This window comes from Muntiacus reevesi, chromosome 8 (assembly GCF_963930625.1).
Source record: "Muntiacus reevesi chromosome 8, mMunRee1.1, whole genome shotgun sequence".
In the NCBI taxonomy this organism is placed as follows: Eukaryota; Metazoa; Chordata; class Mammalia; order Artiodactyla; family Cervidae; genus Muntiacus; species Muntiacus reevesi.
This window is the reverse complement of record NC_089256.1, coordinates 76,732,714-76,758,454: the sequence shown is the minus strand read 5'-3', so window position 1 is coordinate 76,758,454 and position 25,741 is coordinate 76,732,714. Positions and strand designations below refer to the sequence as shown.

The following is a 25,741-nucleotide window of genomic DNA, read 5'->3' as shown; positions in this document are numbered from 1 at the left end:
AGGATTTGAATTATACGTGGAGCCCTAACTCTAATTATACGTGGAGCCCTGTTAGGTAGGTCGGGGATTATCCAGAATGGCAAGTTTTTTAGATTTCATTTATTGTGTTATGGCAGTAATACATGTACACTGAAGAATTATAGAGTAAAATATACTTTTTATTAAAAATCATCAAAACATTCGCTCAAGGTATATTTACCCAAAGAAATCTCCTCCACGGATTAATTTGGCTAGCATATTTCTATTTATTTAATGCATTAAAAACAGTGCATGATGAGAGTATAAGGATCCTGTTATCTAAAATCAACAATATCAAACCAGACTATCTCTCTGAGTCGGGAGCTACATTAAAAAAGGACTACTAACCACATCAAGCAGATAAATTTTCTGAAATTATCATGTATCTATTATAAGATGCAACAAGCCCATTAAATTTCCACCTAGTAAAAATATCTTTGCAAAGTAAAAAGTATTTATAAAAATGCATAATTATGAACATCTTAACCATTAAACAGGAATGAAAAAGTTTGAGGTAGATGGTAAATGGGCCCCTGGGCTGGACAGCTGCTGTTTGTCAAGCAGAGTAAAATTGGAGCTTTGACTTTACCAGACACTTTAAGGACCAAGTTACTGACAGGAGCTGAGCGCTGCTGAAGTAGAAAGATAAGATGACCACTCCTCAGGTCAGAGAGACCTCCTGGACTGCATCTGTGCAGCAAGGCTCCTTGGGGGTCAAAAGAGAGGGGGCACCAACCCCTAACAGGTGCTGTAAAACCTCCCACTACCCTCTACGCTGGAATCCATGTTGGCAAAAAGACACACACTCATGTTGGTGAGTGTCCTAAGAATCTTCCTGCAATGCGGGAGACCCAGGTTTGATCTCTGAGTTGGCAGATCCCTGGAGAAGGGAATGGCAACCCACCCCCGTATTCTTGCCTGGAGAATCCCGTGGGACAGAGGAGCCTGGTGGGTTACAGTCCATGGGATCACAAAGAGTCGCACACAACTGAGCGACTAACATTTTCACTTTCACTTTTTCATGTTGGGGAGTGTCCTAGAGCAGGTCAGATGCGGGAAGAGAATCCAGATAACTGGCCAAAGGTAAGCACAGACCCAGAAGAACTGCCCTGTATCACTGATTTAACTTCCTCTTTACTGCACTCCTCATTAGGAAAGATGCCCACTATCCTTCCTCTCCTGAGGTGTATTTCTGCCTTGCTTCTGTCCTAAATAAACAGTCTTTCTCTGCGAGCTTCCCCCATGTTGTGTTGTGTCTCTAGTAACAAACTTTGTGCCTGTTTTTACAGTTTTTGCCTCCTTGAGATATTCATTTTTCAAATGGGGCAAGAAGAGACAGGGGAACTTTGCTTCTAGCCTCTAGGCCCTGGTGGTCTAGCGGCCAAGATTCCAAGTTTTCATTCAGGTTACCCAGATTCAATTCCTGGGCAGGGAACAAACACCCTGTTGCCGTTTTTCCAAGATCAAGATGAAATTTATCTCCCAGCTCTTTCACATTACTAAAATATATACTCTTTTCTTGGGGCAAACTGTTATTTTACTTTTAGTGAATCCATCTTTACAGGTAGTCTCAGTACAAATTTATTCCCTAAAAATAGGCTTTGCCATAGGGTCAATTCTGAATTTTCTATGAAACTTGAAGTAAAAGATACCCTAAATAAATGGCTTGAGCAAAGTTTTCATCTACTGTTAGGATCAAAAGAAAGAGAGAAAAAAGGTCAACTTCAGGCCAGCTAAAAGGTAAAAAAGAAACAAGGACAGGAATTTCCATTTAGCAGACACCAGAAAGAAGAACAGGGTTTGAATAAAAGTCCCCATATAAATATATGAAGAAATAGGAGAAAACTAAATTATTTGCAGGATGAAAGAAAACTGCAGCAGAGGAACTCACAACAGAATCATGTTTCAAATCCAGTACTGCTCATCATATTTCTAAAAACAGATATGGAATTTGCATGAGTAGTACAAAAATGTCAGTGGTATAAAGAACTCCTTAGTGCAAGCTAGATAGGAATCAAATCCTGGAAGTGTGACATTCATGTGACTGAAGTTTATTGCTTATTCTAGCACTCTTTCAGCATAACTTTAAGTAGAACTTAAAGAACCCTTAGATTTTCCTTTCCTCTAAAGGTCTAATGGAAGCTATAGGTTTTATTAATCAAAGATTTATGTATTATTATTCCCCCTTGACACATAAAGAGATAAAAAATAAGCAAGCAACTGGATACATGCCTCTGATTATAAATGCAATTTACTATTCAATAGACAGTAAATGTCAAATAAAAGTAATCTGGACTCAATATTTAGTACTATCATAAAGTAACATGTGAGAATAATGAAATAAAACACTAAATGCAGTTAAACTATTTAAAAACAAGACAATATAGCATATAAATGTAATAGCACAAAAGGTAATATATTGTCAAAATTTTTAAATCACTTGACACTAAAAAAAAGATAACAAAATGTGATCTCAGCCTTTCAAATTTTATTGCAACATTAAAAATTCTATTTAGAGAGCAATCTTAAAAGAGCCAGAATAGCAACAAGAAAACAACATAGAAAATTCACACCTGCAATCTGCTTTCTATTTGCAGTTTCAATGCCATATAATTATGCACTATATTAATTATCTTAGCAAGTACTATTGTTTTCAACTAATATTACATGTACAATGCATCCAGATGAGTTAGCTGCTTTCAGCAATTATGCATATTTGAGACACATGAAGAACAAGTGATTTAATATGTAATACTTTGAAAAACAGATTTTTAGGCATACTACAGTCCATGGGGTCGCAAGGAGTCAGACAGGACTGAGCAACTAACACACTTAGGCATATCAGAATAAACTCACCAATAAATAACAATCAATAATTGTCCACTTGTTTTATTATACCTAGCAATACTGTTACCTCACAACTGATGATTTTTATCTCATAAATACAAATGAACATAAAATAGAGTAAAAATTTAAAACTATTGTAAAATTTATCAGACTCCATGAAAAAACTAAGACAATATAAGTAGCACTTGCAAGTTATAAAGACTCCTCAAATAATCAGCATCACTGTGATTGAGTAAAGGTTCAGACATGTGATTAGACGAATGATTTTTTCTTTAAACAACACACATTTATTATCTCATGGGTTCCTTGGGTCAGAGTCTAAGTCCAGCTTAACTGGATGCTCTGCTCAGGGTCTCAGAAGACTGCAGTCAAGGTGTGGGCCAGGACACATTCCTTCCTGAGTCTAGGGTTCTCTTCTGATCTCACAAGGTTGTTGGCAGAATTCAGTTCCTGAGGCTACAGGACTGAGGTTCCAGTTTCCTGGCTGGCTACTGTCAGCTCCTAGAGGCTGCCCATACCTGGTCACGTGGGCTCTCCCAGGACCTCTCACTCCAGGGCAAGTTACTCTCCAAGGCCAACAAGAGGATCTCGCTGACTCAGGAAGGGCCTTAGTTTCCCTATTAAGGGCTTTCATCTGATTAAATCAGGTCCACCCAAAATCAGCTCTCTTTTTATAATTCAAAATTAACTTATCTGGAACCATAATTATGTTTGCAAAATCCCTTCACCTTTGTCATATTCTATTGCTAAGTCATGGGTTTTCAGATTAATGATCTTTACTGCCCCCTCTAATTATTGAGATTAATTATTCTCTGTCTGGATAAGGAGGAAGTCTGTATTTCTCTAAAATTTTACCTCACTGTATTTTCACAAAAGTCTTCCAAGATATATATTACTCTAATACTTTTGAAAATGCTTCTCAAACTATCCCTCTTTTGACTCATTATCATTAATATACCTTGTTTCCTAGATTCTAAATTTGGGTGGTCTAACAATTAACACTGAATTTCTTTAAATACTATATCCTGACTAATAAAACTGAATGTATGGGGCACCTGCTATGAATAGGATACTTCTATATTTATTGTCATTTAATCTGATCCTCCTAATATTTTTGCAAGCTCCTGAGCTTGCATACATGAGTTTTATCTTACAGATTCTTTTAGCCTAAGTATTACAGAAACACCCTCATTTCCCTTTGAGATGGATTTGGGCCACCACTGCATTAAACCCTCCCACTGCTTCTTTCTTCTCCACTGCATCTGTTACTCTGTCACTTTATTCTGTAATATACTCCCTAAACCACTCATGTTCTTCCAGTTCTTCACTGGGGATAGCAGAAGTCCTACTCTCACTTTTCACACCCCTTTCAAATTGAGTCTCTTCCCTTCCCCTAGCTTTTCTTAGTATGGCATCTAAAAATATCACCATCACAGATACAACTTCACTGAGGTAGAGGCTATTAAAATGCACCCACATTTAAAACATGCCCTGTATTCTGAAACTGTCTTCACAAAAATCCTTCTCAACATTTTTCCAAGGAAGATATAAAATGGCCATAAGCACATGAAAAGATGTTCAACATGATTAGTAACTGGGGGAAATGCAAATGAAAACCACAGCGAGATACTACTTCATGCCCACTAGGCTACTAGGATCAAAAAGTCAGATGTAAGTGTTGGCTCGGGCACAGGGAAATCAGAACTTCCATACTCTGCTGATAGTAGTATAAAACAGAGCAGTCACTCTCTGGCCGTTCCTCAATTAGAGATTAGAGTTATCATACGACCCAGAAATTCCATACTAGAGATATAGCAATGAGAAATTAAAACATATCCCCAAAAAACCCATACATAAATATTCACAGCAGCATTATTCATAATGGCCAAACGATGGAAATAGCTACATGGCCATCAAATGATGAATGGATAAACAAAATGTGGTATATCCATACAGTGGAATGTCATTTGACCATAAATAAGTGAATCACTAATACAAGCCACAACATAGATGGAACCTGAAAAGCAGCTAGTCATCAAAGACCACACATCCATAATGTACTAAAATCCATTGAATCGCAGACTTCATATGGATGAGTTGCAGAGTACGTGAGCTACATCTTAATAAAACTGCCTTTTAAAAAATTCTTGTCAGTGATGTCTATATACGTGTCCTTTATTTATCTTTTGGGTATAACATCATTCTGTTTTCTGAAATGTCAGCTAATCAAAGACTTAATTGACCGTCCTTCATGGAGTCTACCTGAGTGAAATAAACTTTCAGACTCACCAGGTTGTCATCAAACCACTCTTGGCAACAGCCTGCTCAGAAGGTGAAGGACAGGAACAACAGTCTGCCCATGAGACGGCATCAGCTGTTACTTTTTGGTGGGAGTCTTGCGATAGTTCAGAGAGGTGAGGGGCAGACCCGGCTTAAAGGACTTATTCCCGAGTCAGCCCCGTTCTGACGGTTCTGAAGCCCCAGAGGGTCCTCGGGTACAGAGCTCCCCACACTGCACTGGGAGAGTCGGGGCTCACCCCGGGTATTCTAACTACGGCCCTCCTATTGACAGGCAATCTGCCAATCCAGAGTCATTTTATGAATCTGTGGTCTAGAAGCATAGTTGATATTAAGACTTTTATCTGTTTCCTAGGAGGAAAAAAAAAGAGCTAGAAAGATAACTAAAGGTCAAATTCTCAGACACAAGAGGAAACGCTTTCCTTAACCCTTCACCAACATAACTTACTAACATACCATGTAATTAACTATGCAATCTTTGGTTTTCAAAATTCAGAGAAAAAGAAACTGTGCCACTTAAAATGTAGCCTTAAATTATTTCATGAGCTTGATCATATCCATCAAGATTTATGCATGTTTTCTTTCATTCATTCAAAAATGTGATTTTTACACGCCAGCTATGATGCACTAAGAATACAGTGATGAATAAGACAGAAATAGTTGTCCTTAGAAGATCTGAAAGTTATCAGAAGATATAGAGGAGAAAATGGTCAATAATAAAACAGCTTAAAAAATCCTTTGACAGAAGTTCAAAATTATATGGAATTATTCATATTTAAGAAAGAAAAGAAAAACTGAGCTAATACTCAATTGTTTATATATATATATTCTAAATATTTTACTTTTTTCTTTTGTATAATGCTAAGTATATTCATAAATAGCAAATTTATATATTGCTATATAATGTCAAGATATTGACATTACCTGGACTTTAGTTTGAGGGAACACGTACTCCCCATCCTTCTCTTTCTATTCTTGTCTGTGAGACTCTGGGAAGAAAAAGAGAGCATGCTCACCTCTGCCTGCCCTGGCTTCTCCAAGGGCTGACTGTCCTGAGAAAGATGTATTCCAATCTAGATCTCCACTGAGGGTTTTTTCTGGGTGAATCCTGCCATGCCAACTTCCCCGGTGGCACAATGGTAAAGAATCCACCTCCCAACAGAGACCCAGGTTCAATCCCTGGGTGGGGAAGATCCCCTGGAGGAGGAAATGGCAACCCACTCCAGTAATGGTGCCTGAAGAATCCCATGGACACAAGAGCCAGGGAGGCTACAGTCCATGGGGTCACAAAGAGTAGGACTTAAGAGACTGAGCCTGCCCTGCCAAAGGGAAATGTCTACAATATGAGGCTGGGAGAAGGGACAAAAAGTTAAATTTCAGGAAGCATCAGGAAGCTGAATTTATCTGAACACCTGTGCTGCAACCACTAATTCTGACTGTATCAATAATAGAACTGATGTTTTGATTTCTACCTTCTGACTCTAATACCTATTTCTCAATTGGCTTAGAATCTAGAAAGTGAAGAAAGAGTTGTGATATATTGCCCTTCAAAAATTTCAATACATTCTAAAATTGACCAACAATCATCTACAATCTGACTCTACATTACACAGTGTCACAGATCAGGTTTACCAAGATTCTGAGATTTGCCTGCCTGACTTCTACTGGGGTGTGCTCTAAGAATAATACCTTTGGGCTGTGGGAGAGTGAAGATAGCAGAACTGGGCAAAGAGAAAAGCTAAATTTGATGCAACTGTCAACCTCCAAAGAGGAGCTGTAATAGTCCATCTGAGTTGTCCTCAATTGAGGCAATGGATTTCCGAGAATTTGTACCCTAGCCTAGACCAGATATTTGACCAGAGGATGGGCTGCCTCCAGAAATGGAGTGTAAACTTGGAGGTGGCAGTTCTCTTTGTGTGAAAGTTGCTCAGTCATGTCCGACTCTTGGAGACCCCAAGGACTATACAGTCTATGGAATTCTCCAGGTCAGAATACTGGAGTGGGTAGCCTTTCCCTTCTCCAGAGGATCTTCCCAACCCAGGGATCGAGCCCAGGTCTCCCTCATTGCAGGTGGATTCTTTACCAGCTGAGCCACAAGGGAAGCCGGTCAGTTCTCTTTGGGCAAAGGCAATTCCTGGGGAGAAACTGCTATGATCTACCTGCAGACAGCACTCCAGGAGGTTAGGGCAGGTTTCTCAGTTCTAAAGAGGAGGATCTGGGTGTCACAACACAGCATCTCCAGTATGTCTGCACAAAGCATTTAAAACTGGTACCTTAAGATCCTCAAGTAAGTAACCATGTTACTATCTAAATGACTAGCTATGGTCGAAAAATACTGTGGTATTCTAAACATTAACAAATAATGATAATGTGAATCTAAAAGCTGATACTGGTCATTGTCAAATGAAAGAAAACACTCCACCATTAAGTCAGAAAACATAGTATTCTGATGATAACTGAGATTCTGCCTGGTAATTATTCTCCTGTAAGTATGTTCAAATGAACAAATATTCCCACTTATAATCCATATGTATATAGGCATACTTTATCTTGTAGATAAAAAGGATGAACATAAATGCTTCATACTACAAAGCATGGAAATTCTACTTCAATTATCTCTTGCCTCATGACTAACCAACTCCCTTCCCAAGGTTCCTCCTCTGGTTAAGAAAATCTCCATTTCAATTTTTAAAATATACATACCAAACTATAGTAATGATTTACTCAATCCAGCCTCCCTCTGTGCATGTCATACTTCAAAATGGAATGCCTTTCATCTGTTTTCCCCCATTTTCCTTTATTTCTAATTAACCTTGTTCTCTTCTGCTTGATCTTTTGTTGTTAAAAGGAAATACAAATTCCTGATACATTAAGACCTTATTTTTCAACAATGTGAGGCTTTCCCAGTGGAAAAAATCTTTCTTTTCAACCTTTATTGTTGAAAATTTATTCTAAATATAGAAGTAGAGTTTTCATCCTCAGGAACTCTATGCATTTACACATTATTTTGCAGATAATTAACTAGTTCACAGAGGTCTGGAGAAGGTAAAAAATAAATAAACTTCTGCTGAAATCACTTCTAAGTATAAATCTATTGTAAATCAAAAGACAGACCCTTTGAAATTATTTTATTCAACATGGAAATGTTAATAGTTTGCCTTCGATATTTTTTAGGGATTTATCTCTTAAATGAAACAAGATATGCCAGAACAAAATGGTCCCTACTGACTGTGAACTTTGTAAAGACTCACTGGGATTGAAATGGTTTACAACACTCAAAGCAGGTCATTCTTAAATGCCAACATAGGTTAAATAATATAAAATACAGCAGTCATTAGCCTAGAACGCTTGCTTTTTATATAGTATTGCTTAATATTCAGATATAAATTCTCAGATTAGGTATGAATTCAACAGTCAATGAAAGAATCTCATTACTTCTTTTTATTTGTTTCCACAATGCGTATATTTTTAAATTAAGATACAGTTGATGTATAATAGTATGTGAATTACAGGTGACCAAAAAGAGTCTCAAGACTTTTACCAAAAATGGTCAAGAACTAAAAATACTATGGCTGGTTAATATGACTAAACCACCCAGCAGAAAGAGATATACACTCACTGCTTAACAACGACCATCAGGTCACATACAGCGGCATCAAGAACATTACCTTAATGCACAGGGAAGAATGATGGAAACAAGGAGAAAATAAAGCAAGATGACTGAAAAAAATCAAAGGACTAAAGAGCGTACAGAAATAGTAAGAAAATGACAGCTAGTCAATGGGACGATTGATTAAAGGCAAGAAGGGCTTCCCGGGTGGCGCTAGTGGTAAAGAATCCGCCTGCCAATGCAGAAGACACAGGAGACAAGATGGGGGTTTAATTCCTGGGTCAGGAAGATTCCCTGGAGGAGAAAAATGCAACCCAGTCCAGTATTCTTGCCTGAAAAATCCCATGGACAGAGGAGCCTGGCGAGTTTCAGTCCATAGGGTCACAAAGAGTTGGACACAACTGAGGATTGAACTGAAGTGAACTGATACTCCCTACAGCTAAAACAGTGGCTAAATTCACTGAGTGACAATTAGAAAAATACGCTGAATAAATCGCTGAATGGAAAATTCTAATGTGAATTCACAGTGGGGTGATTATACTCCTTACCCTCACAGTGGAGTACCATTAGTTAAATTCTATATGATTTATCTATTAACTATTACACTCAACTATTACACTCACGTTTATGCACATTCATTTTAATTTCCTATGACTGTTCAGTTGTACAATACTTCCTGAAGCAGGGGAATAGACAGTGGATTTTTGTTTTCCCTCCTTCACTTCTTCCAAAAGTCTCTAAACACTGAATAGCCACTCAAAAGTAACTGACTTTGCTAAATACTGATCAAAGGAAGGTCAGTGTTATGCTTTATGTCCGTTATGGCTCGGGGCTTCAGCATCTGTGAGAGCTACTGATACTTATGTATGTTGAAACAACATGTAATGATTGAAGTCTACCAGTGATCTTTCCAAATATAGACAATCATAAAATATACAAGATAATATTAAATCCCTTAACCCCAAGATCCTGGGCTCTCACTTTTATCTCCAGGTCCTTAGGAGCAGGATCCTAGTAGTGTTCATCAGTGCAGGGTCACTGCCTCGCACTGACTCTGTACAATAAGTGAAATCTATGACAAACCAGTGCATCATCAAATGTATCTGGCATAAAATGTCAAGTCTATATTTAGCCATATTTATTGTTTAAGCATTAGAAACTTAAAGCCATCTGACAGGGTTTGAGTTTAAGCATTTAAAAAAAATGATTACATGAGGATAATAAATGCTGGTGATACGTAGGAGGAAAAGTAGAAACCTGAGAAATAAGCTTATTTAAACAACAATGAGGGAGGACAATTAAAAGACTGTTTTTTTAAAATAAACATGAAAAGAAAGCAAGAGATTTCTATTTATAAACTAGATAGAAATAATACTTAAAACAAATCGTGTGTTCATTTGAAACCACAATAGAAAAAAATATTGTCTAAGTTTTAAATGTCAAGTTCACAGTTAGAATGCCTAATGTAAAAATTCCAATCAAGCTAAGTGTTTCAGGAGCTATATTAAAGAACAGTTTAAACAGCAAAATAAAATCCAGATTACCGTTGTCAAGTAATTTTAAGTTACATGCAAAGACTGTACATAATAGAATTTTAGAAATTAATGCAAATCGTCCTAAATTCTAGATAATTAAACAGGTCTTGTATGTCTTCCTGTTGAAACATTTTATAAATACACTACAAGTAGAGCATTTTAAGATGTCATACCTGCAGAAGAGTTGTTCTGTGGAGTTTCAGTGCCCCCTTCTGGTGGATTTTAGCAAAGCATCCTGAGCAATAATCTTCTCCACATTCAAGGCATACCTTAAAAGATATTGAAAAATCATACAGTCTCATCAAATATGACTTTGAGAAAACATATGCATAAAGAACTCATTGCTCTCATCTTTATTTCTCCAATTACACACCAAGAAATTGAGAAGCCCAAGGAAACAGAACAACATTTGTGCCAGTTAAGATGTAACTCAGAAAACTTAACTTGAAAACCCTTAACTATTCTCATGACAAAATAAATATAACAGCTGCAAGCAGGCTTCAGTGCTAGTTGCATGTATGTATGTAAAACTTTTTAATAAATCACTAAAAAAAAAAACCCAGCAACCTCAGATCAAATTTCTTAACCTGGTTAAAATTAACAGTGTTATCTCTGGGTCAAAACTACTTCATTATGAGCTCTTTTATCTTTCTGTATGGATTTACTTGACATAATTTGTTTCAAAGGATGCGTATATCATTTGTCTCCAAAAATCCCCACAGACTTCTTTGAATGGCACTGCTTCACTGGTGATTCTCAAAATGTGATTTTTAAAAGCATACTTAGAAGATTCCTCAAAGGAAAAAAAAAAAGTATAAGAAAAAACATGTCAGCAATGCTTATGCCTGATGAAATGATTATGCACAAATGTGTATTTATCTAGCAAATGCTATATGCTCTTAAAATGTAATTTTTAAAAATTTGTGGACAAGTCAGAAAATGTGATATACTTCTACCTATGATGGTGCTGAGCAAGAGTGAAAGTGAAGAAAGAAAATGAAATTTTTACTGCAAGAGTAATTACTACTGTGTAGATGTACAGGCACCCCAACACCTCTTACAGTATGATTAAAAAATAGTGCAAATGGCCAATAGCCCTCATTTCCTTGAGTTTGGTCTAGGTTGAGAATAACTGATAGCACAAATAAGAAAGCATGAGGCTTGGAGATAGTCAGGAAGCCTGTGTCAAGGAACTCACACTCCCTTCACTTTCCTTCATTTCCTCCCCCTTTAGGATGCCCACCAGTCTTCTCCCATCCTTCTTCTCTCATTGTATCAGGGTACAATAAGCATAAAGCAGCTGGAGCAGGCTGGGGAGTGACGGACCAGGGCCTTCTGCCTCGTCCAGTTCAGTGGTAGCCTGATGTGCAATGCAGCGGTGACGCTTCTCAAACTGCACATGCATATGCATCTCCTGGGATTTAGCTACAGTGCACACTCTGGTTTGGGAGGTCTGAATGGGACTGAGATCCTGCGTTCTAACGAGCTCCCAGGTGATGTCCACCAGCTGTTGGATGCAGACCACACAGTGCGTATTAGAGTGTGTAGGATGAAAAAAAGTAGACTAAACTTAGGGGAAGGTGAGAGGTTAAATTAGGAGCTTGGGACTAACAGATACACACTGCCATATATAAAACAGATAAACAACAAGGACCTACTGTATAGACAGAGAACTATACTCAATATTTTTAATAACCTATAAAGGGAAAGAATCTGAAAAAATATATATACACACACACATAACTAAATGTACATATATATACACACACATACATAACTAAATGTACATATATATATACATATATATATTTAACTAAATCACTTTGCCGTATGTCTGAAACTAACACAACATTGTAAATCAAGTATACCTCAATGAAAAATAAATAAAACAAAACTCAAAAGGAGTCCATCAATTTTTTAAAATTGTATTGCAAATTCCCATATGATGATGCAGTTACCTACAATAATGTAGCCATGTTTATTACACATGAAATGATTAAGAAAACTACCCCCAAAAATGTTAAAAGAGTAACTAACTTTATGTAACTAAAATGAAACTAAAAAGGAAAAGTCGAATCAAATAACAATATTCACAGCATTCGGAAAGCCCTTACTCATTGTTCTAACGGTTTCATGTGTTCCATCTCATTTAATTCTAACAAGAACCCCATACGGTTGGCATGACCATCATACCTCCATTGTGAAGATGAGGCAACAAAGGAACATAATGATTGAGAATTTGTCCAATCGTACAGCTAATGGAGACAGGGTTTCAACCCCAGGGCCTGACTCAAAGCTTAAACTCTTACCCATACCCACATTACTAATAAGTAATCATTAACCATTGATTGCAATACTAATCATTTATGGGAAAACCTTGATAAAATCTGCAATAAAATAAGTCCAATATGTCAAATGATGGCATGGTCTAGTATTTATCAAAATTCAAATGCATTTGTCAAGGGTGATTATAGCTACCCAAAATTGGATTTATAATTTTAGTGGAAGAACAATAAGTACTATCCCCAGTACAGGAAATAGTTATAGCCTGCCAACTCTTGTTTCAAGAGCTATAGTCTCAAATAAACGAAGATACAAACAACTAAATCCATAATTTTTAAGTACAAAATTAAAAGCTATAATTTTACATACACATATGGAAATAGTATTGTATTAATGTAGGTTTCAAAATGTATTCTACAACATACCAGTTGATATTTTAATGAATGTCTCATAAATATTGGGCACCATTTCTACAATGTAATATAGAGACTGAGTGTCAGTCTGAGCATATAGTGAAAGTGTGTCCAATTCTTTGCGACCCCACAGACTGTAGCCTGCCAGGCTCCTCCATCCATGGGATTTTCCAGGCAAGAATACTGGAGTGGGTTGTCATTTCCTTCTCCGGGGATCTTCCAAACTCAGGGCTCAAACCTGGGTCTCCTGCATTGCAGGCAGACTCTTTACCGTCTGAGCCACAAGGAAATCCTTCAGCATATAATTAATTTTAGGCCAAATATTTGCTAACAATAGATTTTTAATGAAAGTTACCAAAGGGATATTGTACTGGAAGATCAAAGCTGGAGTCACAGGACAAGCTTATATATTTTGTTATACAAGCATATTTGGATTTAAATTGGGGGAAAATGACCAACAACTAGAAAATCTTTTTAGGCAATTTGTATATCTAGCAGGAACATACTAAAAACACAGATAAGGGCTTCATTCCACCACAGATGATTTGTCAATGATGGAATACCTAAGTGCAGTTCTAGCATATAGCTTTTTAATTTGATCAAGGCTGGGTCAGTTATTCTAAGACTTTAGAATCCATCTGAGTTTAATTAAATTATCCACATTTGCCAAATTAATAAGTACTTTTCAACTACCCATTTCCCTTTTGCCATAAAGAAACAGCCAAAAGCCTCTGGAATTTCTTTTCAAAATAAGAAATTTGCAAATTGAAGGGTTTATTTTTACCACCAATATATATGAAGACAACATATATAAAATGTGCCAACAAAAAAGGCATGCAATTTACTACCTCCTCTTAATGTGCTAGGCACGATGTTAAAATACTTCACATGCATTAACCATTATCTTCAATAACTCTGAGGTCTAGACTACTGTTATCCATTTTATCCCATTTTACAAATGAGAAAAGAGAAATATAAAAGAATTAAGTCATTTGCTAAAGGTCACAGAGCTAACAACAGGTAAAGTTGAAATGCCAACCTCCAAAAGGCAAGCTCTTAATCCCTACCTCCCATCCCTATACAATCTTCCCTGATGAAGGTCATGCCATAAGATATAGAGAGGTTGGTTCTGATTATCCAATCAGCATGACGATCTAGAATGATGGAAGCCAAGAACACAAGGTAACCTTAGAATTCAACACTACAGAGTTCATTACATTTGCCAAGCTTGAAATTTAAAAAAATAACGATAATCCTATATGCAAAACAGAAAAAGAGACACAGAAGTACAGAACAGACTTTTGAACTCTGGGGGAGAACGTGAGGGTGGGATGTTTTGAAAGAACAGCATGTATATTATCTATGGTGAAACAGACCACCAGCCCAGGTGGGATGCATGAGTCAAGTGCTCGGGCCTGGTGCACTGGGAGGACCCTGAGGAGTCGGGTGGAGAGGGAGGTGGGAGCGGGGATCGGGATGGGGAATACGTGTAACTATATGGCTGATTCATGTCAATGTATGACAAAACCCACTGAAATGATGTGAAGTGATTGGCCTCCAACTAATAAAATAATATTAAAAAAAAAAAAAAACATTGTGCTTTAAAAGCATGATGGGATGTTAATTTCATTTAAAATCAAACAATATCCTTTCTTAAGTTAGAGCCTAAATCCTGGCTTCTATTTACAACAGTTTTCAGGCAGATCAGTTTTGTCATCACTGTACACTGTCACTCTCATCTGCTTTCCAGCCAAAGCAGGTGCCATTTACACTGGAATGTCCTTGGCTTGCTTTTCCTTCTCCCTGGAAAAACAGATCCTTTATTTCCTAGTCAAGTCTTATCTACATGTGCCATTTTTTTTTCAAATTCCATGGCCTTTATACAGTGTTCAACATAGAAAAGGAGTCACAAGAAATATTGACTCATAGTTCCTATGCCAAATGATTTTCAGATCATAAACAGTGGATTCCAACAATTCAGTTCTGCCCTTAAGTCCGTTTTAGCTTTCATACTTCAAGCTTCAGGAATATTAGCACTTGTTTATATTTTCTAAACATTTCTGGGTAAGTATAACTTGCAAAAATTCCTCAAATTATAGTCCACCATTACATCAGTAAGAAGAAAAGAAGTATTATATAATAGTAACAGCATTATACCAAGAGCCAGGGTTTTACATTTAGTATTATTAGCTCTTTACTAGAAAGAATTCTAAATCTCTCAGTTCAGTTAAAATTGCCATGAAATAAGGCCAGTAAGACAATCTTAAATCAGAAGTGATTACAGCTAAATTCTCTGAAATTATAGTAAATATTACTTATACTAACCCACAAATATTAGTTATAACCATCATATTCTTTGGAGAAAAACCTGCTTCCAAAGTGTGTGATATTTTAATTGCAAAAGTTATTGGATATCTTTCCTTCAGTTAGCTTCGATGATAACAACGTTTTCAACAACAGAAACATTTTAAAGAAATGTGTGTGCTTGTGTGTTGGGCTTAGTAACTAATCCTGTCCAACTCTTTGCGGGCCCATGGACTATAGCCCGCCAGGCTCCACTGTCCGTGGAATTTTTCAAGCAAAAATACTGGAATGTATTGCCATTTCCTCCTCCAGGGGATCTTTCCAACCCAGGAACTGAACTCACATCTCCTATGTCTTCTGAATTACAAGCAGATTCTTCACCCTTTGAGCCACTGGGGAAGCCCTAAAGAAATAAACACATTCAACAAGTATGTGCTGAGTACCTATTAAACTGCAGGCATAATTCTAGGTGGCAGGCACAGAGCAGTGAAGAAAGCTAAAGTCCGTACACTCATGAAGTTTACATCGTAGGTAAACAGAAAATAAACATACACTAAAGAGGGATAAATGTTGTACTGATGAATGAGGCAGCTTCACAGAACTAGAGAGTACAACTCAGCTGTTCCTGTTTTATAAAGGGCTGTAATTTGAATTGACCTTTATTGACATGAGACCTTGGTAAGGAAAAAAATTGTTGGGGAGATCTGAAGAGTTGAATTTTGAACATGTTAAATCAGTGATTTTTGTTAGTCATCCAAGTAGAAGTGTTGACTGGGAGTCTGAGTTGAAAGTTCAGGGGGGAAATATTAATTAGAGATGTGTTCATAAGTTTGGAAACCATCAAAATAGAGATGATCTTTAAAGCCAAGAGAGGAGATGAAACTATTCAAACAGTAAGTACAAATAGACTGGCTTCCCTGCTGGCTCATGGTAAAGAATCTGGCTGTCAATGCAGAAGACACAAGTTCGATCTCTGGGTCAGAAAGATCCCCTGGAGAAGGAAAGGCAACCTGTTGTAATATTCTACCTTGGAAAGTCCCATGGACTAGGTTGCTAGAGAGTCAGATGTGACTTAGTGACTAAAGAACCACATAAGCAGACTACAGAAGAGGCTGAGAATTAAGCCCTGTGGCACTCCAAACTCAGGGGTCAAGAATACAAAAAGACAGCAAAGCCTTACACAGAAAAAATATACCGTGTCATTCCATTTTTATAAATTCCAAGAATAAGTTTAGCACCACTAAAGGTATGCTGCTAAAAATCCAAATTGTAGTTGGTTTTGTAAAGGGAATGAATTGGAAAAGGTACAAGGGAATCTTCTGGGGTACTATATTTTCTCGATGGGAACATATACATTTAAGATCTGCCCATTTCACAGTAGGTAAATTATAACTCAATTTTTAAAAAAGAGAGGATGGGAGGAGAGACTACAATGATAGTAAGTGCAGACAACTCTTCAGGAGTGTTACTGAAAGGGATGCAAGAAGAGATCTGGGGATCAAAGAAGAATTTCTTCTTTGGTTTGGGAAATACTGCGGCATAATTTTTTGCTGATAGGCATGATTCAAGGCAGAGAGGACTAGAGTTAGGTCATGTTCTTAAACAGGAATGGGAAGTTGAGATTCAGTGCATCATTTAGCACTGGTCTTTGCCAGCAGCCTGCACAATTCACTCCTAGCAAGGGTCATGAAGGAAAAGTGCGTGGCTACCAAAGCAGGTTAAGTCGGGACAAGTGTATGAACCCATGTGAGATTCTGCTCCAAGATTTGACCCCAGTGTACGTACCAGCAGAGCAGCTTTCTTCTCACACTGCCCGCAAACCTTCCCTTTTATCTTGGGTTTGTTACTTTCAGAAGAATTTGCCATTTTATAATTTAGCGGTTGTTTCACTGGTCCTGAAAGGAAAAACAAAGAAAGACCAATCACATTAAAATACAACGTTCAGTTTTCTGACTGATAAAATAAGGAAATTATGCACATTTCTATATTCTCAAATAGTGTATACATATCAGGTGCCCAGTAAGAATGGCATGTAGCCAAGTCTAATCTTCCCAGTAGACTGGGGGGCCCACAGTATCCCTCCCAACCCCTGTGACCACGGGGCCACACACATCCACCCATATACATTCTGCTGTAAGCTCAATTGAACTAGACACATAAAATTACAGAATGTTAAAAACTGTACTTTGGATAGAATTCTTAGAGAGTTCTGTCCCATCTCTGGATGAAACTGAAACCAATACAGAACAACTTCTATGATAAATGTTATATGTATTTCTAGAACATAGTCTATCAAATTATCTTAATTATTCAAATTAAACATTTATCCTCTATATTATAAATCTCATTTCTTTTAGAATTACCATAAATTCAAAATTTGATTTTGCTACTTTTAAATTCTTTTTAAAAAACAAATTTCAATGTTCTTTTAATTTCCTAGAGTCAAATGTCAATTTATAATTTTATACTGCTAGAATTTTCTTCCTGTTTAAGATATTATATTAATGAAGTTTAAGGAGCAATGCTATGTAAGTCCTCATCTTTCAAAAATACTATTATTATAGTCATATCCTAAGTTGATATTTTATATAAAATAAGTGCCCTTCCCCAAAACACAGAAAAAATATATTGCAAATATCACAGAAAAAGAGTCAATATTTTTGGGTTTAGAGTCATGCATGAATAGTCTTAGAACTTCAATTTTCTATGTAATTCAAAGGTTAAAAAAATAATTATATCTACAATACCTAATAATACAGTGTAAACTGTTTACCTTGAAGTTGCTCCTTCAGTAATTTTAATTTCACTTTTCCAGCAGAAAACTGTATTAACAAAATAGATACTATTTTTCAGATATGACTCAAAGTTTAAGTGACTAACAAAAATACTATAAAGCCATAACATTTTGCTGCATCTTGAACAAAACAAACATTTTCAAATAATATCTTTACTTCAAATATAGAGCTTTTAATTAAATCAAGAGAAAATTCACAAATGGAAAATATATTTTAGAAACATATATAAACCAACTTTCAGAAAAAATGTCATAAATTATCTTTAAACAAAAGTTACACATCTCTATGAAATGATTTTAGGAAAGCACTAGCTTTTAAATATTATAAAGGCTCAGTATACCTTTTCCATGTCTAATCTTTCTGAAACACACAAAGTCTAATATTTGTGTAGACTGAATCTAAACTGAATTCTGACTGAGCTATTCTGCTCACAAAACTGTAAAAAGCTAACATTATTATCTGTATTTGCCCAATTTAGAAAATCATTTAAGCATCATAGACATAGCCTTTTTCAAATATATTATTTGTTATCCCGGACTTTCCCAAGGTGTAGCCAAAAAAATTGAGTACGTAAGAATTATGGCTAGGTATTTCAAATAAATAATTGCCTAAAATCCTTGGATCTTCAGATTTTAAGAAATGAAACAGACTTGCTGATTCCAAGTACCTGCATTGGTCTTATTAAAACCAACATCTGAAGTACACAGACATTCACAGAGCATGATGCACACTTACACACACACACTGTCAATTCATGCCTTATTTTCAATTTTCAATTTCCATGCTCAATTGCCCAATTTGCACATGAGAATATGAGAACAATGGTTGCCTCTATGTCTATAGCTTGTACCAGTGCAGTCATCTTTGAAAATTTAGACCTAATTATTCTCAGTAAATCTAGTGGGTTTGCTTCAAAAGAGCGTTTGTTTTCTCACATTCTTTAAGGAGCTGCTCAGATGCTATGTACCAAACACAGCAGACTAGAAAATAGAATTGAAATAGTCATTTTTTATGTGAATAACACTTTTATTTGTAAACTGGCAGTGTTATACAAGTTACAGGTAATTTAATCCCATTTTTCATAACCAAATTTTCCAATATTATTACCTTAATGATACATTTGAATTGAAACACGTGGTTATAGGCTACCTGGGCAGAATGGACATACTAAGGCAGAATGAACCCATTATTAGGGACATATTGTAGCTTGTTCTTGTTATTGTGAATATTTTTCAGCTCTGTGAATACAGCCATATTTACTTCAAATGAATCAAACTGCATACAATGTTTCAATGAATAAACTACTAGCTTGCTGTTTTTAGGCAAACAATTTCCTCCTAAGTCTGATTTTTATCTGTTAGGGAAAAAGATGGGGGTGGAGTAGGGTTGGTGTTTGTGCGTGTGTGTGTGTGTGTGTATGTGTGTGTGTGTGTGTGTGTATCCCTAATCCAACCCTACTCCAAAAGCTTCAGTTCAGTTCAGTCGCTCAGTCGTGTCCGACTCTTTGCGACCCCATGAATCGCAGCATGCCAGGCCTCCCTGTCCATCACCAACTCCCAGAGTCTACCCAAACCCATGTCCATCGAGTCGGTGATGCCATCCAGCCATCTCATCCTCTGTCGTCCCCTTCTCCTCATGCCCCCAATCCTTCCCAGCATTAGGGTCTTTTCCAATGAGTCAACTCTTCGCATGCGGTGGCCAAAATATTGAAGTTTCAGCTTCAACATCAGTCCTTCCAATGAACACCCAGGACTGATCTCCTTTAGGATGGACTGGTTGGATCTCCTTGCAGTCCAAAAGCTTACCAGGTAGCAAAGTGGAAATCTGCCTGCCATTGCAGGAGGTACAAGAGACATGGGTTCAATCCCTGGGTCAGGAAGATCCCCTGGAGTAGTAAATGGCAACCCACTTCAGTATTCTTGCATGAAAATTCCATGGAGAGAGGAGCCTGGTGGGCTATATGCTCACAGGACTCAATGCTCACATGACTGAGAACACATATACACACACATATATACATACATATATTATATATATATGGATATGCCTATGTTTGTATGCATAAAACAGGAATTCAATATACTGAAGCTATATACCTCATTAGCCAACTTATGCCTCCACCAGGAGATGCTAAAGGGGGTCTCATCAGGGGCCAGGACAACTTAGAGGCTCAGACATATCATCTGGGCCATTGGGGTCAGGCTATGTTGTCTTCATCGGCCTCCCTAGCATTCACAAAAGCTTCCAAACTGCCACTAATGTCCTAAACTGCCATGCTGGGCCCACGCTCCTTCCACAAGCCACTTTTTCCAAAAGTCTCATTCTTAATCCAGTTAGCTACTTAACCTTTGCCATTCTCCACTACTTTTCCTTCCATCCAGGCTGCCCCACCCTTCCATAAAACCCTTTTTAAATAGTCATTTAACTGTATTACGCCTTAAACCTTTCCTTAACCTATCTCTTCCAAAAGTTCACAGTAACTGGCCCCATCTTTCTCACACACAACCTTCCCCACAGGACTCTCCAGAGGGACTAGCTACATTTCTATTCCCTTGCACTCACCCGGAGAGAAGGAAAATGTTCTCCCTGTTTGCTCCTCAGTGCTGCTTCCAGAACACTGTTCTGCTCTCATCATTCAGCCGAGTTGCCTCTACTGAAGCTCCCACCATCCACTCACTGCCTTTCCCAGGGCCCAGAATCCTCCCACCTGATCCTCAGCCGTCTGCTCAGTATTGCTCTCATCACTTCTCTAAGGTGATGGTCTTGGAGGCTCAATGTCTGTGTTCTCCTAACATCCTGATGCTGAAAATCCTACAGGCTGGCTGCTATGCATATCTAAAGTGCCTCTTCAGCACCCCCTGACCATTATGACCAAACCTGGGACCTAAGCAGCAAGCTGAATGGCCACACCTTCAAAACCCCAAATTCAGAGTTTCTTTGAGTGCTAACCACAATCTCCTTACCTCCTTCCTTTTAGACATCCCAAACTACCTACCACTGTGATGAAATAATAGCAACCAAAAGTGTTAGTTGCTCAGTTGTATCCAACTCTTTGTGACCCCTTAGACTGTAGCCTGTCAGGCTCCTCTGTCCATGGAATTCTCTAGGCAAGAATGCTGGAGTGGGTGGCCCTTCCCTTCTCCAGGGGATCTTCCTGACTCAGGGATTGAACCTGGATCTCCCACACAGGTGGCAGATTCTTCACCGTCTTAGCCACCAGGGAAGCCCCATTAGCTACTGGGTCCTCTACAAATCCAGCCTGAGCAAGCCTACTGGGCTCCTATGGATCTTCAGCAACCTATTTGCTCATCTCCAATAAACCTCAAACGTGATTCCCACAGTGGCAGCTCCAGATCTTCTCCAGTCCCAAAAACTCAAATTCACCCCCATTTCCCTTCCTTAATGTGAACAGCTGATCTTGCCTTCAAATGTACTAAGAAAGTTGAGGTTTCCCTAGAAAAGATTTTTCCACAGCTTCCTGCCTCACTGCTTGTCAAAAGCAACCTCTAAAAATGTACCTTCACTGTCACCTGTTTTCCATCTTTCCTGTCTCAAGGAAATGCGCCTTCCTTCCCTTGGTCAAGCCCTCCTCAAGGAGCCACCTTTTCAAAGCCCCGAGCAACTGGTGCCTCAGTCATTTAATCTTCAGCGTTTCCTCCACTAGTCAACATACCCCTCAGTTACAAACTTGCTCACATCATTTCCCACATAATAAGGTATTAGCCTTTACTTATTGCCACCTGCCTTTCTTTTTCAACAACTTGAAATAAATTCTTACATCTGATGACAACCCAACCATCAAATTAAATGTATTGTTTTTAAAAATTCTCACTCTCTGTAAATAACCATTTTAACATGATTTTCAGTTCATGTTACAATTGGTTTCACACATATTATCTCATGCACTGCTCGAAACTCTGTGAAGTAGTCAGCAAGTACTGTTATGCATGTTTACAAACATGGTAACATAAGACCAAGAAAGGTCACAGGTTAGATTTTTGTCTGAAAAGGTTAAATTTTTGTCTAAAATCACAAAACTAATTAGATGAGTCAGGACTTCAATCTATATTGTGTAGCACAGGATTCTGTGACCTTGGTACCACTGTTTTAGGCCAAATAATTCTCTGTTATGAGGGCTGCCCAGCTCACTGTCTAATGTTCAGCAGTACTCCCGACTTGTAGCCACTACCATTAGCCAAAAATATCCCTCTCAGTGGGGATAGCAAAATATGTGTCCAGAGATTGCCAAGTATCCCCTGGGGGACAAAATGGCCCCCAGCTGAAAAACATCGATCTAAAACTATACTCAACTTTTTCATTACAAATACATCAGTCAAGGTTGACTTCTCCATTTTTTTCTAAAGATGTTCTCTTTGACTTTTATCTCCTATGAAATTACATTCCTTTGACTCTATTTCTCCCATTCTTTCTCTTCTCAGGCTCCTTTCGCTAGAGGGCTGGCAAATTATCTTAGAAGTAAGCTGAACTATCTTAGAACTTCAGCAGAAAACCTGCATTCCAAATCTTGGCCCTGACCTTTGACATGAGCAAGTTATTCAACTTTTTTGGTGTTAAATTACTTCATCTGTGGAACTGTAAAAAAGAGCAACTGTCTCTTAAGAGTGATACAAGCACTTAAAGAGATAAAACAGGAAAAGCACTGTTGGTTGGTATAAAACAGGTAGTGAGCAAATATTAAAGTTTTCTTTGCCTCCATATTTTCTGAGCTCTATCCTTCATACCTGCCCTTTATCCTTCACACCTTTCTTCTCCTTTTTTACAAATTCTTAGGGTGCACATTTACTCTCTCAGCTCCAGCCAGCATATTAGAGTGCAAACAAAATCCCAAGTCTTTGAAATTTGTTACGAGTAGAACTTAAATGTTCTTATAAAAGTTAAAGCAAATGAGGATATGTTAATTAACTCAATGGGGGAAATCCATTCACAATGTATATGTATATCAAACCATCACGTTGTATTCTTTAAATATCTTATAATTTTATTAGCCAATCATACCTCAATAGGTCTGGGAAAAGAAAGAGAGGGAAGAAAGGAAGAAGTCTAAATCTAAACACCAGAAGTTTTTCTCCAGCTCCTTTATTTATTCTATCTTTTAGGCAATTCATCCTGGAATATCACTTATATATTTTACTTCCTCCTTTCCTTTCTCACTGTGTTTGGTTCCATGTTTCCTTTATATTTCTTCCACTACATTCTAATTCAAACTCTTCTCATCTGACCTTTTAAGAGTCTTGTAAGTAGTCTCTCTGCTTCTGTACCAGTGGCCTCAAAAGTAGCATACGTGCATGCCTGAGAGAGCTCAGGAGAAGCCCAAGGAGAGAAAAAGAAACATCTCTTCATATTTATATCATCCTTGATTAACTTCCATATTTTGTTTTACAATGCACATATTAGTAAATTAGTATGCATATAAATAAATTATATCTATAAGCAAATAAAAAATTGTGGATAGAAAGTTCATTCTCAAAATGAATTCTTTATTGATATGGTACATGATCAAAAAGAATGTGAATATCACTTGCTCTAAAGGTCCATCTAGTCAAGGCTATGGTTTTTCCAGTGGTCATGTACAGATGTGAGAGTTGGACTGTGAAGAAAGCTGAGCACCGAAGAATTGATGCTTTTGAACTGTGGTGTTGGAGAAGCCTCTTGAGAGTCCCTTGGACTGCAAGGAGATCCAACCAGTCCATCCTAAAGGAGATCAGTCCTGGGTGTTCCTTGGAAGGACTGATGCTGAGGCTGAAACTCCAATACTTTGGCCACCTCATGCGAGGAGTTGACTCATTGGAAAAGACCTTGATGCTGGGAGGGATTGGGGGCAGGAGGAGAAGGGGACGACAGAGGATGAGATGGCTGGATGGCATCACCGACTCGATGGGCATGAGTTTGAGTAAACTCCAGGAGTTGGTGATGGACAGGGAGGCCTGGCGTGCTGCGATTCATGGGGTCGCAAAGAGTCGGACATGACTGAGCGACTGAACTGAACTGATACTCCACTTACAAACTCCAAATGCACTGGATGTTGAGAAGATCAGCCAATACACATCATTACCTTAAACTTGCCTTCAAAACTCTTAGGGAATTCCATTCACCCAGTGAAAAAAGTCAAGAGTCCTGAGTCTGGTTTTCAGTCCTCCTCCCATCCTGTCCAATCTTGCTTTATCTCCCACCTCTGTGCCTCCCCACCCACCCCATGCTCCCCACTCACACCCCATGAGTAGGAGGGTGACTCCTACTCAATTATGAGGTTTATGGGAACTGGCATTATGACTTATTCATCAATTTCCTAACAAGTATATCTAGCACACTCTCAAATATTTTAGAGGTAAACTATTATTTCCCAAGTGCAAATGATTCATACACTAAATGGCAAAAATTACATAGCAACTTTTCTTATAGATATATTCATATGTGCCTTGTCTTCTACATCATGTAAGGATCTCCTTGAGAACAAGGACAATTCGCTATGAGACAAAGAAGGAACTTAATAAATGCTATTGAATAAATAAATCAATAATCACAAAGAGTCAGCACTTTTAATATATTTACAACAACATCTAAAGCCTGGAACAATGTCTCAGAAAGATAATGAAAAATGCAAAGTGGATTATAAAACTTTTAACTCAAAAATTAAAGTCACATATCTCAGTAAGAGAAAGACAGTAAAGAATAAAATGCCTTTTCAAAGCCAAAAAGGCTAGAAGTGCCGAATAAGATATTTGTAGATGCCAACTGGTCCAATGAAAGTTTAATGATAGGTATATAAAAAGGAAAAAGCTATATAAGTTAAAACTTACAAAGTCACGGATCTTGTACTAAAGAATACAGAAGCAAAGCAGTTTTCATTACATAAGGATACTCCTTTGCTTTTAACCTTAAATATAATGTAATGTTATATTTTATAATACACAGTAAAGATAAAGAAATTCTATAGCTGGGAAATTTTAAAGCAGTTTTCCCTTGGGTATCTTCACACATGGAATCAACAACCTATGAATAATTATTATTCAAGCAGAACATGAACACATTAAATAAATGTGATATAATAAAAAGGCAGAAAAAGTCTGTCATCTGTTATATCAAATAACTTCACTTTCACTTTAATACAGAACTATGTAGTTCTACTTCCCATACTTGAAAACCAGAACTGAATTGAAAGGAGAAACTGAAGCTAGAAAAATTCAACTGAAGGTGAATTTTTAAAAATCAACTTGCAGATGAAAAACAAAAACATATCTGAATAGTGAAAGTTGCATATTAACCCATAAAATTTAATAAAATTCAAAATCCAATAATATGCAAAGCTTTTAAAAACAAGAACTGTCAGTTCTTAAGTATGGAAGGGAAGGCAAGATCTGAAAAAATAATTTATATATTCTTAGCAAACTGCTTGAGAATCAAATAGTGTTTTCTTACCTTAATAACATTTCCTTTATTTTGTGACATCATGTATGATTGATTACCCAATTTGCCCACTTGTCCAGATTTCCAATGATATCCACTTGACCTTCAATATATATCAATGGAAGACAAAATGTAATTACTAAATACATTTCTCCTTTTAATGAAAACAAATATATTTTCCCTGTTTCAGGAAATGGAAATTCAGTTGTTAAC

General features: G+C 37.4%; 1 protein-coding gene across 1 annotated transcript in view; it reads right to left on the bottom strand.

The window, feature by feature from the left end:
* The window catches only part of ZBBX (zinc finger B-box domain containing), a 112,446-nt gene that overhangs the window by 73,204 nt on the left and 13,501 nt on the right, over window positions 1-25,741 (bottom strand). The window contains exons 4-7 of the mRNA XM_065943030.1: window positions 25,541-25,631; window positions 18,082-18,130; window positions 17,094-17,203; window positions 10,482-10,577 (exon numbers count right to left, since the gene is read on the bottom strand). Of these exons, the coding sequence (XP_065799102.1) occupies window positions 10,482-10,577; window positions 17,094-17,203; window positions 18,082-18,130; window positions 25,541-25,631 (346 nt within the window). The remainder of the gene's footprint in view (window positions 1-10,481; window positions 10,578-17,093; window positions 17,204-18,081; window positions 18,131-25,540; window positions 25,632-25,741) is intronic.